Raw genomic sequence first — 13,278 nt, 5'->3', positions numbered from 1 at the left:
CTCAACTAATCAAATGCTAAGCCTCTCAAAAGTAAGGGGTGCAGCTAAGAATTTTGAATTACCAAAAATTGAAACTAGAGGATCTCGTAGTACATTATTAAATGACTTAAACTGACCAAAAACAAACTTGTTATGATCAAAGTGATCAATTCATAGAGCAACCTCACAGGTTGTGGAGGGAAGGATTGCACGAAATCAATGACGATAGCCGGAACCAGAATACAAGAGGACGCCAGTAGCACCAGTCAAGTCAAGAAATTCGTATTCTGAGTGCAAAAAAGTTGCTGCTTGAACATGGCTACTAACTTACGAACCATATAAAAAAAATATAATTATTCATGTATCTGGATTGGAAATTAGTTGAATGACGATCCCAACACAGCACAAGCTTGTTTCCTTTGCATGGCCATTCCTGTAGCTCATGTTTCATCTACTTTGCCTATAACTTGGTCTCAATCATCCTAGAAAGCACTCTTACAGCATGTTCAGTTCATCTTTCAGGCAACGACCATAACCATATCATCATTTATATCTGCAAAAGAAACATTCTCAGCTATCCCCCAAATAAAAAGAAAGAAAGCAGAACAATTAGGAAATAAAGAGCGGTGCCAGCTTTCATGAGCATTGCCGTTAAGTTCATTCCCAGGCATCCATTAGGCGGGGAAGGAAAGGACGCAAAAGTATCAGCATATCTAGACCCTTTCCAACATCTCTTGTTAAGTCGAGCAAAATCATGGCTTTTAAAATATGTCTACAGAAATAGCCTAATTAACTTACCATAAGATAAATTGTTTCATGGGGAAAAAATAATCGAAGCGTCCTTTTTTTGGGTCAATATCAAAAATTCAAAATGCATGTTTGGCAAAGCCAAAACGGCATATGGCAACATCCATACCCAAAATAAAAAGACAAGACAAAGCAGCCGCACCATTGTGAATAAGCAACAATTGATTCTACACTAAGCAAAAACAAGAACAAGTGTCACGATTTGAAAGGATGAGTTCACTTACAGTGAACAGATACCCAATCGAGAGTAACTAAAATCCATCTACAACTTTGATACCAGCACCCTTGTCCCATTCCTCGGGAGGAGCAACATCTGCCATCACCTTCTCCTGACCTCGCCAAAGAATCTAAGGAAATAGTATTCCAGCATCATTAGTTTGGTGAACCTCATGCATGGTTGGGGATGCGAACAGAGGTTAGACCTGATATTACCATTAAATAGCACTTACTTTGTCAACGACGCCAAATTCCTTCGCCTTTGTGGAATCCATATAATATGGTCTCTTCATCACATTAGCTACTCTCTCCTCCGACTAATGATAAGAAAAGCAAGTCAAGCAAGGAATCGTTAGATCCTGCCTTACCTTTCACAAATAAATATGACATCCACAGACAATCTACGAATGGTTACTCACATTTCCAGTATGTTTTGCGAGTAGTTTGACAAGAGTATCCCTGTTTATTATCACCTGGAAAATATTTGAAAATAAACAAAGGTTTCAACAACGTAAGTAGGGATTCTTCGGATGTTAGGAAAACATTACTTGGCAACATCCAAACAGCATTGATATGGAAAACTATTAACACCAAGTAAGATGATCATTCCCCACGGTGTTAAATGGTCCGCAGAAAATAACAAATTTGACCAACCTCCTGTGCACGAATAAGAACATCACTGGCAGGCATTAAACCAGATGATGGAACACGAGGCTGCTGAATCATGGCTGTAATAGAAATCAATAGAACAGTTTCACATCTCTATAGGATTGAAGTCCTGGAGTAGCAAACTTAATCTAACCACAGGGTCCCAACCATACCTTTGGAATGCGGCATCATAAATCGTTTACTCTTGGTCCCTGCAGCAAGCAGCAGACAGGCTTGACCTATAGCTGCTCCAACTGCCACTGTGTGAATCTGCATAGGTAGAAAAACTGATGTGGGAACTGATAGCTAATGCATTATGGAAGAGTAAAAAGGCATCGCTATTCAAAGCAGAAGCATTGCACATTATTTCCATTCAGCCTTGTTTTAATGTGACTTCCTTAAGTCATCACCTGAAATGCCAGGTCATTGATACATAAAAACGAATGCAACATCAGACGAATGAATGCAAGGTTGACTTGTAAGCACTAGAAACAGCCACTAAGCTACCAATAACACAAATCATGAAGAGAACACAGCATCAACAGATTCCATAGCATAATTAACACAAATAGATGCATCAACCTTCATAAGTTTAGATTTCTATAGCAGCCCACTTCCATTTCACATTATATATTATTTCCGACAAAACTTAAAAACAAAACAGATATACAATATATATTCATATATATGAACGCAGAATTTATATTGAACGGAGAGAAACAAACCTCATTTTTTAACTGCATCATTGCATCATAAATGGCGAAACCTTCTGTCTCCATCCCTACCTGAATGCAAATATCCACAATACATTAGACACAGAGGAAGGCAGCACAATAGATTATCTTAAATTATTGGTGCATAAACAACATGGACGACACGTCAATACCGTGAATATTTCACATCATGTAGAAGTTGGAAATGAGTGCAACGCTTACCGTTTCACCATCATCACGAGTAGTTCCAGTTGAATTAATATAAATATATATAGGTTCTTTGGGATCCATCCACTGAAGGTACATCAACTCTGCAACAACGAGTTCTGTGACGGCTGGCACCAACTGAAAGGCAGAGTTATAATGAATCAGAAAAATTACTGTGGTAAAATACTGTTATCATAAGCAAGTAGCAGCGGAATGCAGGCAATAGAAACTGTGGCTGGGGATTAACATACGCTAAACAAAAGATGGAAATGTAAGAGAAGGCATAAATAGGTGGATTAACTACTTTGTTAGTGTTCACAAAATCCTCAACATGTAAAATATTCTCTTCACTATCTCGTTCGATCAATCCGAGGCTCAAAATGTTACAAAATATTCAACTTAATTCACAAATAACATTATAGTACATCAATAACCACTATTGCAATAATTTGGTTACCCTTCCATGACTAAAAGCTAAAGCTTTTCACTCAGATTTTTCTCACGGATAGTAGGGGAATGAAATTTTCGATTAATTTTATAATAAAGAGTAACACATGTAACAGCAAATGATAAAACCGAAAGAACAAATGCATATGGAATCGGAAGCATAATTTGGTACTCACAGGCATGCCAATATAAACAATTCTGCCATGAAGAAGCAGTGAAGGCAAATCAGGTGGAGGCCTTCTGGGACGGTGTTCATTGTATGAAACCGATCTCTCCACCTATTACAAGTAGACAATAGCGTTACTTGAACGAATAAGCATAACCAATGCGAATACTAGAAGAAAGTCGTCACAAACAGACTAAGAGACTATAGAACTCATAGTTGATCAACACTGCTTCCTAAAAGGTTGCCATACATGTTACATAATCATCCTAGTCTCTAACCAAATTCTGTCAACACTATATCCCCATTTAGGGTGTGATACTCTGGCTTTTATGTGTCAGCAGATATTAACATCTCTTCAAGAGCGAATTTTGAACACGACCATTTACCAGAACACCGAATTGACCACAGACTTTACACTTGTGACTGGATAGTAAGCGAAAGAGATATTACTTGGGCGGGAGTAGCCATGAGCTTCGGGGACTCAAATATGTCCAAATAAGGAGGGGTTTCAGAATTCACGGGACGGTTAAGCAGCGTTTCCGGAGAAGTGGCAGCCACAGAAGCAAGCTTCGAGAGAAAGGGATCTTTAGGGTTGATAGGGGGCATAGGAATTCTAGCCTGATTTCTGGCATTCATGAAGCAACAGGTCCTAGAATTTCTCCTCACGGGCAATTGAGAGGAGGAAGACGAAGTCGGCATGGAAGTGGCCATTGGCGCCCACACATACGTGGACATGCTTTGTGATTATAATTGTGTCCCTGCTAATTCTGGAATCCTCTTGAATGAAATGGGTTGAAGCCGAACCAGGGATGGGAGGCTGGAGGATTACAAGCGACCCTGCTGTGTTTATTATTATTTTTTTTAATTTTAATATCTATTTCAACAGAATCTTTCTCCCTTCCGTGCTGGTCCTTTCTGGGTCGGGTTGGTCTGGTTTGGGCCGATCGGATTTTGAATGTGATGCCTTACGTATAATGAACGTACTCAGAAGCAAACATGGAATACACTAGCAGAAATTAAGCCTAATAGAAGATACTAGTTCTTTACAACATAGTAAACTAAAATTTAAATTTCTATTTGAAAAATTGTTCACATTTAGTACCTGATAATATCTCGAATATGATTACTTCTAATAAGATACTACGATGATAATAAAGTTAGAAAGGAATATTTTTATATTATTATATTTAGTATTAATTATCTATAACCTAATTAACTAATTTAAGTATATTAAAAATATTAGTTAAATTAGTTAATATGTTCTTTTTAAAAAATTCTAAGCATCTTTCTTAATTCCTTCCCCATTCCTACTTGATTATTAATTTAAAAAATAAATATATATAATAAGTTTTACATTAGGTCATATGTTAAAGACTGGAAAAATACAACTAGAAATATAATATGATTGAAAATTGTAATAACAATAAATTTAAATTAACAATAATTAGATTATACATTAAAGATCGGAAGTACTACTCCCTCTTATCTTACTCATAAACTTCAAATTTAAGAAGAAATGTGCTCTATTTTATAAGCATCAATTTGAATTTGTTTTAATATTTAATGCATTTTTTCAATTTTATCCATAACTATTTATTATTTACATATTTTCTTATCACATATTTCTATATTTTTCATTTTTTTCTCATTTCTTAAAAAAATTTATAAATAAAAATATATTTCTAAAATATTTTTTTCTAACATATTTTTTACTTTATCTAATTTTAAGTAATTATTTGTTACCCGTAATACTTTCAACTTAAGATAAGGAGGAGAATATTGCCCAAGCATTTTACAAATAATTAGGTCCAGAGCATTTTAGACTTCTATAATTTTTAAATTACATATTTTTCATTTATTAAATACACTTACTTATTTATCATGTATAATAAATATATTTTTAGTATCTTTTAGTATTTTTTTAATTTTTAATAAATAATTAAAATTATATTAAAAATTATATTACCTATGTTGTTCACTGAGGCATAACATGAAAACAGGGCCAACTCTCGTTGGACGGAGACCGCCTTGCAGTCTCAAATTCAACCACCCTACAACTTGTTGAGATGATCCAAATCTTAGCTTGAGAGCTATCAGCTGGCTGAAAATGTGATCTTTTTGTTTGGCTAAAATTTTTTGTAACCACATTTGGTCTTTAACTGAAAGCATCGCAACACGGGAGAAGAGATTAGCCATATCAACTCAACCATCACGCTGTTGTTAAGCCACCAGTCACAACCTATTCACCTAAACACTCTTTACAGCAGAACCGGGAAACAAAATAGCTGCATCCCGGTTTAACAACTTAAACGGTACACAGCAGAAAGAAACCACGGAAAACACAGCTACTAAAGCATACACAATCCCTCACATTTTTTCAAAGATAACAACCACCAAAGAAATATCATGCTCTGTTTTCACCGAATATCCTTGCAATCTTCTCTGTAGGCACCAATGGCAGGTAGGCCGAAACTCTATAACCCTTCTGAGCGGCATAAACAACAGTCTCGTTATACTTGTCCGTACAGAAGGCTGCCGGTGGAATAACAACATTAGCAACTTGCGGGAACAACGGCAGCTTGTTCAACTTCTGCCATGCCGACACAGCGCACTGCTCAGCCTTCGGCTCATACTTTGCATACAGCTCCTCGGCTGTAGGCTCGTACTTGAAGTAAACCGACTTAGCCAAACCCGACGCAGTATCTACCACGCCAGCTCGTCTGACTTCAGAAACCAAGGTTCGAGCCGCCTCCGGAACCTTTTGAGCCACTGTCAAGACTTGGGCCGATGCCTTCTTGATGTTAGTAGGCACGCGGCGATCCAGCTCAGTCAAAGATTCTCCCACCTGCGGAAAAATCACGCACAGCATAAATCTCAAGAGCTTCAATCAGCAGGCAAACATAACAACAGATGCGTCTTTCGCCTTTTGATTTTCAATTAAACTGTAATAGCAAATCAAATCTGATAGGGTAATTCCTTTCTTTTTTTTCTTTAAGCTTTAGCGTAACACAATGAAGGGAGGACAAAATTGCAAATTTCTCCATTCGACCCTGACCTTACGATCAACGTATTTGAGGACTTCGACAGGGACGTCACGAAATTTATCGTACACAGGTCGAACCACGCTTTTGACGGTTCCCTCTACGCTCTCGACGCCGGGCTTGAGGGGGCCAGCATGTTCCCTAGCATAGGCATAGAGGATGGAGAAGCTCATAAGGGCCTGAATAGCAGCCACTTGCACGAATCCCAGGTACATGAGCCCTCGTTCATTTTCCCGGGTAGCCTATCACCACATTCAAGAAACCGTATAAATTGAATATGTTACGAATCAAAATCATAACGTGTAAAATAAAGTAAAAACCCTAATTGGGGTGCGATTTGAGAGGGGAAATTCAGAATGAAAGAAAATAGATGAAATCTCGCGCGACGGAGCCTTTGGTTACTCACAGAAGTTTGATAGATAAAAAGATTGTCAGCAATCAGTACGGCTATTGATAAAGAAAAATCAGAAAATAAACGGTTGAATCAAAAGCCCCAAACTAGAAGAGGAGGGCTATGTTTAATTGCATAAAAGAAATAATAGAGGAAAACTCGACAATTTTATAGCGGAGCTTACTAGATGTTGCTGGGATTGGGGATTTTCATCGGCCATGGTCGCAGAAGAGTTTTGATCCGGAGAGTTCAGGGAGGAGGTGAAGAGGAATCTTTAATATTTTGTTTTTCCCTTGGAATGAGAGCACCGAATGGTGAGGGTTGGAGAAAAATGGATTGATTAAATAGCAAGGGAGAGAATAGAGGAACAACGAAAGAAGCTTCCAGAAGCAGGTGGAAAACCGCGGTGAGAACGAATGGCTGTGGTGGGAAAGCGAGATGTTTTTTCCTTTTTATTTTTGACCTGAAGGAATGCGAGGTGTTGTATGCATGCCTGTATGCATATTTAGGAATTAAGAATTGTGTTGTGTGGGCGTAGCTATTAGCTTTCCATGGGAAACAGACCGTCATCATCAAGTCATTGACTGCTCATGTGGTTTTTTCTTCGTTTGCATACTTCCAGCTTAAGTAAATAATCCAATGCGCTAAGCATCTAGGTTTTCGCTCTAAGTTTTTGGGCTGTGGTGCGTCCGATGAGGCCCTAGGCTCAATATGTCTAAGAAGCTGGACTCTTTCTGTTTCAATCCATGGACGATTATTTCCCTGTCCACACCACGAGCGGCAATATTGAAATCAACTATTGCTCACAAAATCTTCATTCTTTGGGAAAAAAAATTACTCAAACACACCTAATCATGTCAAAAGTATATTTTTAATCCAAAACCATAATTTTGCCATGAGCCATTGATACCAACCTACCAACCGCTGCTCAAAATCTATTCCGGCGTGCTTGGCTTCTTCAAAAAAACACTTTTAAAAAATCTTTTCACGTAGACCAAAAGAAATTTTTTTTTACATACATATTTTTTATACTTTAAAATCAAAACTATAGTTTTGTTTCTACTCAAATACTTTTTAAAAATTAAATATCCAAAATCAACTTCATCTATCGTTGATCCAGATAGAACCTCGCTATGAATTTGTCATCCATAAATGTCAAGTGCCACGGGCTGCGTGCCCTAATCTATGTGTTTTCGCTGATGACTCACTTGTTGTATAAGTTCATCCACAAAATTTTTCCCGGTTTGAATGAGATTTCAAAACTCAATTTATTTATATCTTGATATTTAAATTTAAAAAAAAGACACACACTAAGGGAATTTTCATGTATATATGTGATCCTTTAGTTCATGATATGTCTGACTTAACCGGCTCACACGGACCAAAAATACTAGTTAAAAAATAATCAAAACATTAAACATGTAAGGAATTTTAAAGCAGTCTGAATATGCCTCTGACAAAAGTTAACTTGTGAAATTTATCTGTACGAAAGGGAAAATAGAAAAATAAATATTAAATACTTTATGTGTTATTAAGTTGGGTTTATCATTTTGGATCAAGTTAAAACAGTACTCTTGTCACTATTATCATCATACGTCCAATCTGAAGGGGAAAAAAAATTATCATACGACACATGAGGAAATGATATACCCTCAAAATCTTATTTGATCTCGATGACCGGGGACAAGACTGGGTTTTTAGCAATTTCTGCGTGACCAACTCAGCGTTTTCAGGTTCACCAATTGGCTTTGAATGCCAAAATCCGCACGCATGAACTACACTCAGAATCTCAACTATTCGACGGTGAGGGGTGAGAAAGAGGATGAAAAGCTTACGGTGTGCTTCTTTGAAATATGCTGGACGAGGTTGGTGGGTGGGGCCTTCTCGCCATGACTCGTTGTATGGTAGTGGGACCACTCTTAGCTTTTGATTTGGTCACAAAACCCATCACTAAACAACCCAACCAACTAAAATAACATAGGAAAGGTACATGATTAATGACTCTAACCACTCTTCTACTCCCTCTTGCCGGCAGCTTTCCCTTCCATTTTCCATTATTAAATTCGCTTAACATGTTTCACGAATCACGACCTAACCCCACCTCATTATTTTATGGCTGATATCCCTATTTTTAAGTCGAGATTGAATGAATGATGAATATATCACTTTACCCCTGCCAGAGATTTATTACTTCAATATGATTCAATCGCTTCTTTCTTTCATTCCGTCAAAGTAAAAGCTCTCTCTTTTCCCTTTTTTTTTTTTGGCCGGGCCGAGCTCTTTTCCTCTCTTTATGGAGGGGGGAAAAAATGAAAAAGTTAACACATGATGCCTTATGCTAGCAGGTAAAGCAAGCCCCATTCACAAAATTGCCCAGAACACAACGAATTTAAAAGACAAGGTTATAGACATTATAGCATGGAACAAAGAATGTTAAGGGAAAAAAGACAGGTGCTAAAATCATTAACAAACAATCGGTACTAGGGATTCAACAATCAAAAATCAAAAAATAGCCCAAAAAGAAAAAAGAGGACTCGCATGATGCGCGGTGTTGCCCAAATTCAAAATATTGCCCAAACAGGAATCTGTGACGAATCACTGTTTCCAAACACCAATAGAAGGACACTGCCGGTGCCCTCCTCGCCTCAGAAACGTCCAAAACGCAGGGGTACCAGTATAACGGCATGTATTATTATCAATCAACACAACTGTGACCGACAAGTCCATCAACTCGAAATTGCATATGCTCGGTCCCGGGGGTATGATTAATACAAGTATATAGCAATCAAATCAGCTTGAAAAATAAACAGTAAATAAATACAGGAGGGGAATTTTTATAGCAGCAAAATTCTAGCTCCTGCACCTTGTAATGGCGCTGCAGCCACGACTGTAAGGGTTAGCCTGAGCACCGGGTCGGCAGTTGTAGTAGGAGGCGCCACGGCGAGAGCAGGGCACGGTGTTCCTCTGCAAAGCTCCGTAGCTGATGTACTGCGACGTGGCCAAGATGCGGCGGTTGGTCTCCGAGTCCAAGTCAAACTCCTCTCCATTCAGGCACTCTGCAATTGAACCCTCACAGCTCGACTTAGTGCGAACCAGCCCTAGCCCCAGGTGGTGATGGCGGTCGCCTCCGGCGTTGACGACGGCCGATGAACTGATCACTAGTACGACGGAACAAATGACAAGGAAAGCAACGGAATGAGGGTTGGCCATCTTTCAGAAGATGATGCTCTGTTTCTGGAATGGACTATCGAAGGAGCCGGTGTGTATTTCCGTGTAGTTTTTTTTTCTGAATCTGGCCTTCTGCGTGTGGCTTTGGGTCTTCCCAATGAACAGAGCAGTGGCGAGCGCAAGGAACCACTTGGAACTATAAAAGACCCCAATCTCAACAACGACACTCAAATCCTACTTATTTACATATATGCCATCTCCTCAATCATTTTTCCGTTTAAAAAAAAAAAACAAAAAACTGACAGTCCGTCCCGCCCTTCTTTTTGAATTTTTAATTTTTTGTTTTGATTTTATCCTTTTGGAGCCTTGCTCTTGTTTCTCGTTTTTGCATTGGATGATTATGAATATTAGACAAATTTTTTTTGCCAGCGTATTAGACTAGTATTTAATAATTAATATGTATTGAGTAACTATAATTTTATTAAAACATTTTAGGTTTGATAGTTGAAGATTAAGGAGAACATGCAAATATAGTAATACGGATTTCGTTTTTTTTTTTTTTGAGTAGTTTCGTGAAAATAGTGGATCGTGCGTAATATCAAGACATTGACCTGTCTCTATTGATTTGATTCTTCTCGTTCAACTTGATTGGTATAAGTAACGAGGCTATTTTACATATGTGTTGACCGTTTCCACACTTAAGCATGGGAGAGAAGGCCAAAGGGTCAAGTCACCCTCTTCTTTTTGTAATCATCAACTTGCATATACGAAAGCGGGAAGAAACGGCTCTCCTTGACGGCTTTGAACGGGCCACAGCTCAGTTCCTGGATAACAACGGGGTTTCACATCCATAAACAATAAATAATTAAACTATATTCATTCGTGCAAGTAACTTCATGGCCTATTAAAAGGAAATGCGCAAAATAATAAAGTCAACTAAAAATTTTAAAGACATTTTTTAGGGTAGGTGCGAATCTCATTTTAGTGTTTCTAGAGGCGTTGACAATGAAAGGGGAAAAAAATTAAACTCATTGAATCTGCAGTGATTATTTGTTATACCTAAACTTTGATTTAGCTTGGCAAGAACCTAAACTTCCATTTTATTATTAGATGAACCAGAGAATGCCAGACTTTCAATTAAGGGTGTCCTATTTTTAATTTTATTGTTCTGATATTATTTTTATTTTAATAACAAAGGCTGTCAAGTGGCACTAATACAATTTTAAAATGCTTATATATTAAGTTTTATCAATGAAAAATTAATAATGTAAATTCATCTGCTACAGGCATGTAAAGTTTGATAAAATTTTAAAAGAGAGCAGCTCTTGAAGATGAATAAATGCAATCCCCTTCTCAAATTTTATTGAAACATATAGTTATACAAATAAGAAGAGAGAGCTGCCAGAGAGAAATTAGGACGGGTCTAGAACAGGTAATATTTTTTTAGTATTTGCAAATATTGTGCTTTCTAAATAGTGCGATACAACCTCAAATATAAGAATTATATTTGACTAATTTAAATATAAGAAGATATTGATAAATTAGTTAATTTATAACAAATATAACTTAATTTCTCAGAAATATCTCTATATACCAATTTATAAGTAAAAATAAATTATTTTAAAAATATGATAAATATAAAAGATAAAATAAATTGATGTTTTGTATTTAAAAATTCATTATCTCCTAGCCAACTCTCAATGTCAGTTAAGGGCAACATCGTAGTTTTGAATGGAAAAGGATGCAGATTAGTAATTTCAGTTTTCTTTAAAAAAATAAAAGAGGCGAGACGGTGTTGAGAATTTTTTTCCCTTTTGGGTGCAATGCTATGTTCCCAGATTCTTCTGATAACTAAAACACGTTTTCTTCTTATTATTTGCTTCCAACCTCAGATTTCATTATTTTAAATGTGAGCTGTTTGGAGTGCCTAGTCAATATTCCATCTCCCCTTACCTAATATGCTTCAAGCCAATGTCTTTTTTTGACCCTCTATTTCTTTTTAAAGAAAATGCATGTTGCATTATTATATGATTATTTTAATTATTTGGTGAATATAAGCGTCTGGACCAAAAATGAACAAGGCCCGGCAGAAGGACGACGAAAAAACACTGTACTTTCACGGCTGGAGAGATGAAGAGGCGGGTTGGTGTCCTGAGGAAACCAAACCTGGGCGAAAGCGGTCGACGGCCGGAGAGAGTACAAGGGCGGGATCTGGCAAGTCGAAATCACCCTCCGGTTGCCACCTGTCTGACATAAAAATAACGGACTTTTCTTTCTTGCCTAGAAAAACAAACAATGAACCATCCTGGCTTATTGAATACTTCCCCGTTTTTGCCTTCCATTTTTTCTAATTTTACTTTTTACTTCTTCAATCATGTGCACATAATATTATATTTTTCTTTTTGAATATTATTTGATCCAATAAGAGAAAGAATACTTCCCCCGTTCCCTCGGGAAAAAAAAAATTCCTCATCCCTTTTCATAACAAACAAATACTTAATTTGCCAAGACTAGAGAAATTAAGTAAAATTAGTGACAAGTTGTAAATATGTCATAGATATAATTTTATTTTTAAAAATACCCTCACTTATTTAATACTCCCTCCGTTCCTTATTATAAGAGAATTTGATACTTATGGCATGTTCCTATATATAAGAGACACTTAAAAGTTGTCTCTACTTTTTTGTGTTGATTTCCTATTTTACCCATATTTATTTTGTCTCCAATTCACACTCTCTCCCCCTCCCACTTCTCTTTCTTTTAATAATTTAATTATTCTCTCTCATGTTCTCTCTCCTTATTAATGAGGGCATTTTTAGAAAAAAAATTACACTTTTTACACATTAATTGTTCTTAACTAATTTTAACTTTTTTTTTATCAACGTAATTCGGTTATTCGTCTCTTATAATAAGAAACTGAGGGAGTAGTAATTTTAAGAGATTAACTAATTAATGAAAAACTGCACTCATTCTTTGAAGAGTTTTGATAAATACTGTAGATAAAGTGTAAATACTACTTATTTCTAAATATGAAAAAATTCTCAAAATTCTTTTACAAAAAAATGTAGGGGGTACTTAGTAAGTTTATTATACTTAAATAAGATTTATTTGTTTATTCAAAACAGACTTGACCGTAAATATAAATCGTTGACTTTTGGATATCACCACCTGTTAGTTATAAATAAATAATGTGATTTTTAATTTTCTTTTATCCATTTGATTTCCGAATCATTAACAATGAGTTAAAGTCACATGCACACGTTATTTGATAGTAACGTAGATTATAGTAAAATGCAATGATATTTGGTTAAAATAGTCTTAATTTTCTATTTATATATATTCTTAATTTTATAGCTCACTCTCATTTTTAATTAATTAATTGGCATTAACGAAAGATGAAATGAAATAAAAATAATCAAAATCAGATTAAAATCCCAGAGAGGCAACATCTCTTAAAATAAAACGACGACTCCAAGACCCAATCATCTTGAAAAA

The 13,278-nt window shown here is 36.4% G+C and overlaps 3 protein-coding genes across 4 annotated transcripts; all 3 read right to left on the bottom strand.

Annotated features, from left to right (window-relative positions):
• Positions 1 to 87: 87 nt before the first annotated feature.
• LOC114737162 (ATP-dependent Clp protease proteolytic subunit-related protein 3, chloroplastic) lies at positions 88 to 4,012 on the bottom strand. Of its 2 annotated transcripts, none has more exons than XM_028925072.1 (10): positions 3,634 to 4,012; positions 3,194 to 3,295; positions 2,586 to 2,708; positions 2,376 to 2,435; positions 1,824 to 1,920; positions 1,657 to 1,730; positions 1,422 to 1,475; positions 1,236 to 1,319; positions 1,011 to 1,133; positions 88 to 532 (listed from the first exon to the last, which is right to left on the bottom strand). In XM_028925072.1, exons 1-9 carry the CDS (start codon positions 3,916 to 3,918, stop codon positions 1,038 to 1,040), a joined length of 975 nt encoding a protein of 324 aa, XP_028780905.1. In that variant the 5' UTR covers positions 3,919 to 4,012; the 3' UTR covers positions 88 to 532; positions 1,011 to 1,037. The 2 variants fall into 2 exon arrangements, with proteins under 2 accessions (XP_028780905.1, XP_028780904.1); XM_028925071.1 differs by having other exon boundaries at positions 88 to 561; positions 3,634 to 3,918.
• A 1,318-nt stretch (positions 4,013 to 5,330) lies between these two features.
• On the bottom strand, positions 5,331 to 6,945 carry LOC114737163 (REF/SRPP-like protein At3g05500). Its single transcript, XM_028925073.1, has 3 exons — positions 6,800 to 6,945; positions 6,239 to 6,466; positions 5,331 to 6,028 (listed from the first exon to the last, which is right to left on the bottom strand). Exons 1-3 carry the CDS (start codon positions 6,833 to 6,835, stop codon positions 5,588 to 5,590), a joined length of 705 nt encoding a protein of 234 aa, XP_028780906.1. The 5' UTR covers positions 6,836 to 6,945; the 3' UTR covers positions 5,331 to 5,587.
• A 2,058-nt stretch (positions 6,946 to 9,003) lies between these two features.
• Positions 9,004 to 9,935, bottom strand: LOC114737164 (rapid alkalinization factor-like). Its single transcript, XM_028925074.1, has one exon. It carries the CDS (start codon positions 9,823 to 9,825, stop codon positions 9,466 to 9,468), a length of 360 nt encoding a protein of 119 aa, XP_028780907.1. The 5' UTR covers positions 9,826 to 9,935; the 3' UTR covers positions 9,004 to 9,465.
• Between the last annotated feature and the right edge of the window lie 3,343 nt (positions 9,936 to 13,278).

This window comes from Neltuma alba, unplaced genomic scaffold (genome assembly GCF_004799145.2).
Source record: "Neltuma alba isolate B1F8T4 unplaced genomic scaffold, ASM479914v2 tig00013412_pilon, whole genome shotgun sequence".
Classification (NCBI taxonomy): domain Eukaryota; kingdom Viridiplantae; phylum Streptophyta; class Magnoliopsida; order Fabales; family Fabaceae; genus Neltuma; species Neltuma alba.
This window is presented reverse-complemented; position numbering and strand designations above follow the sequence as displayed.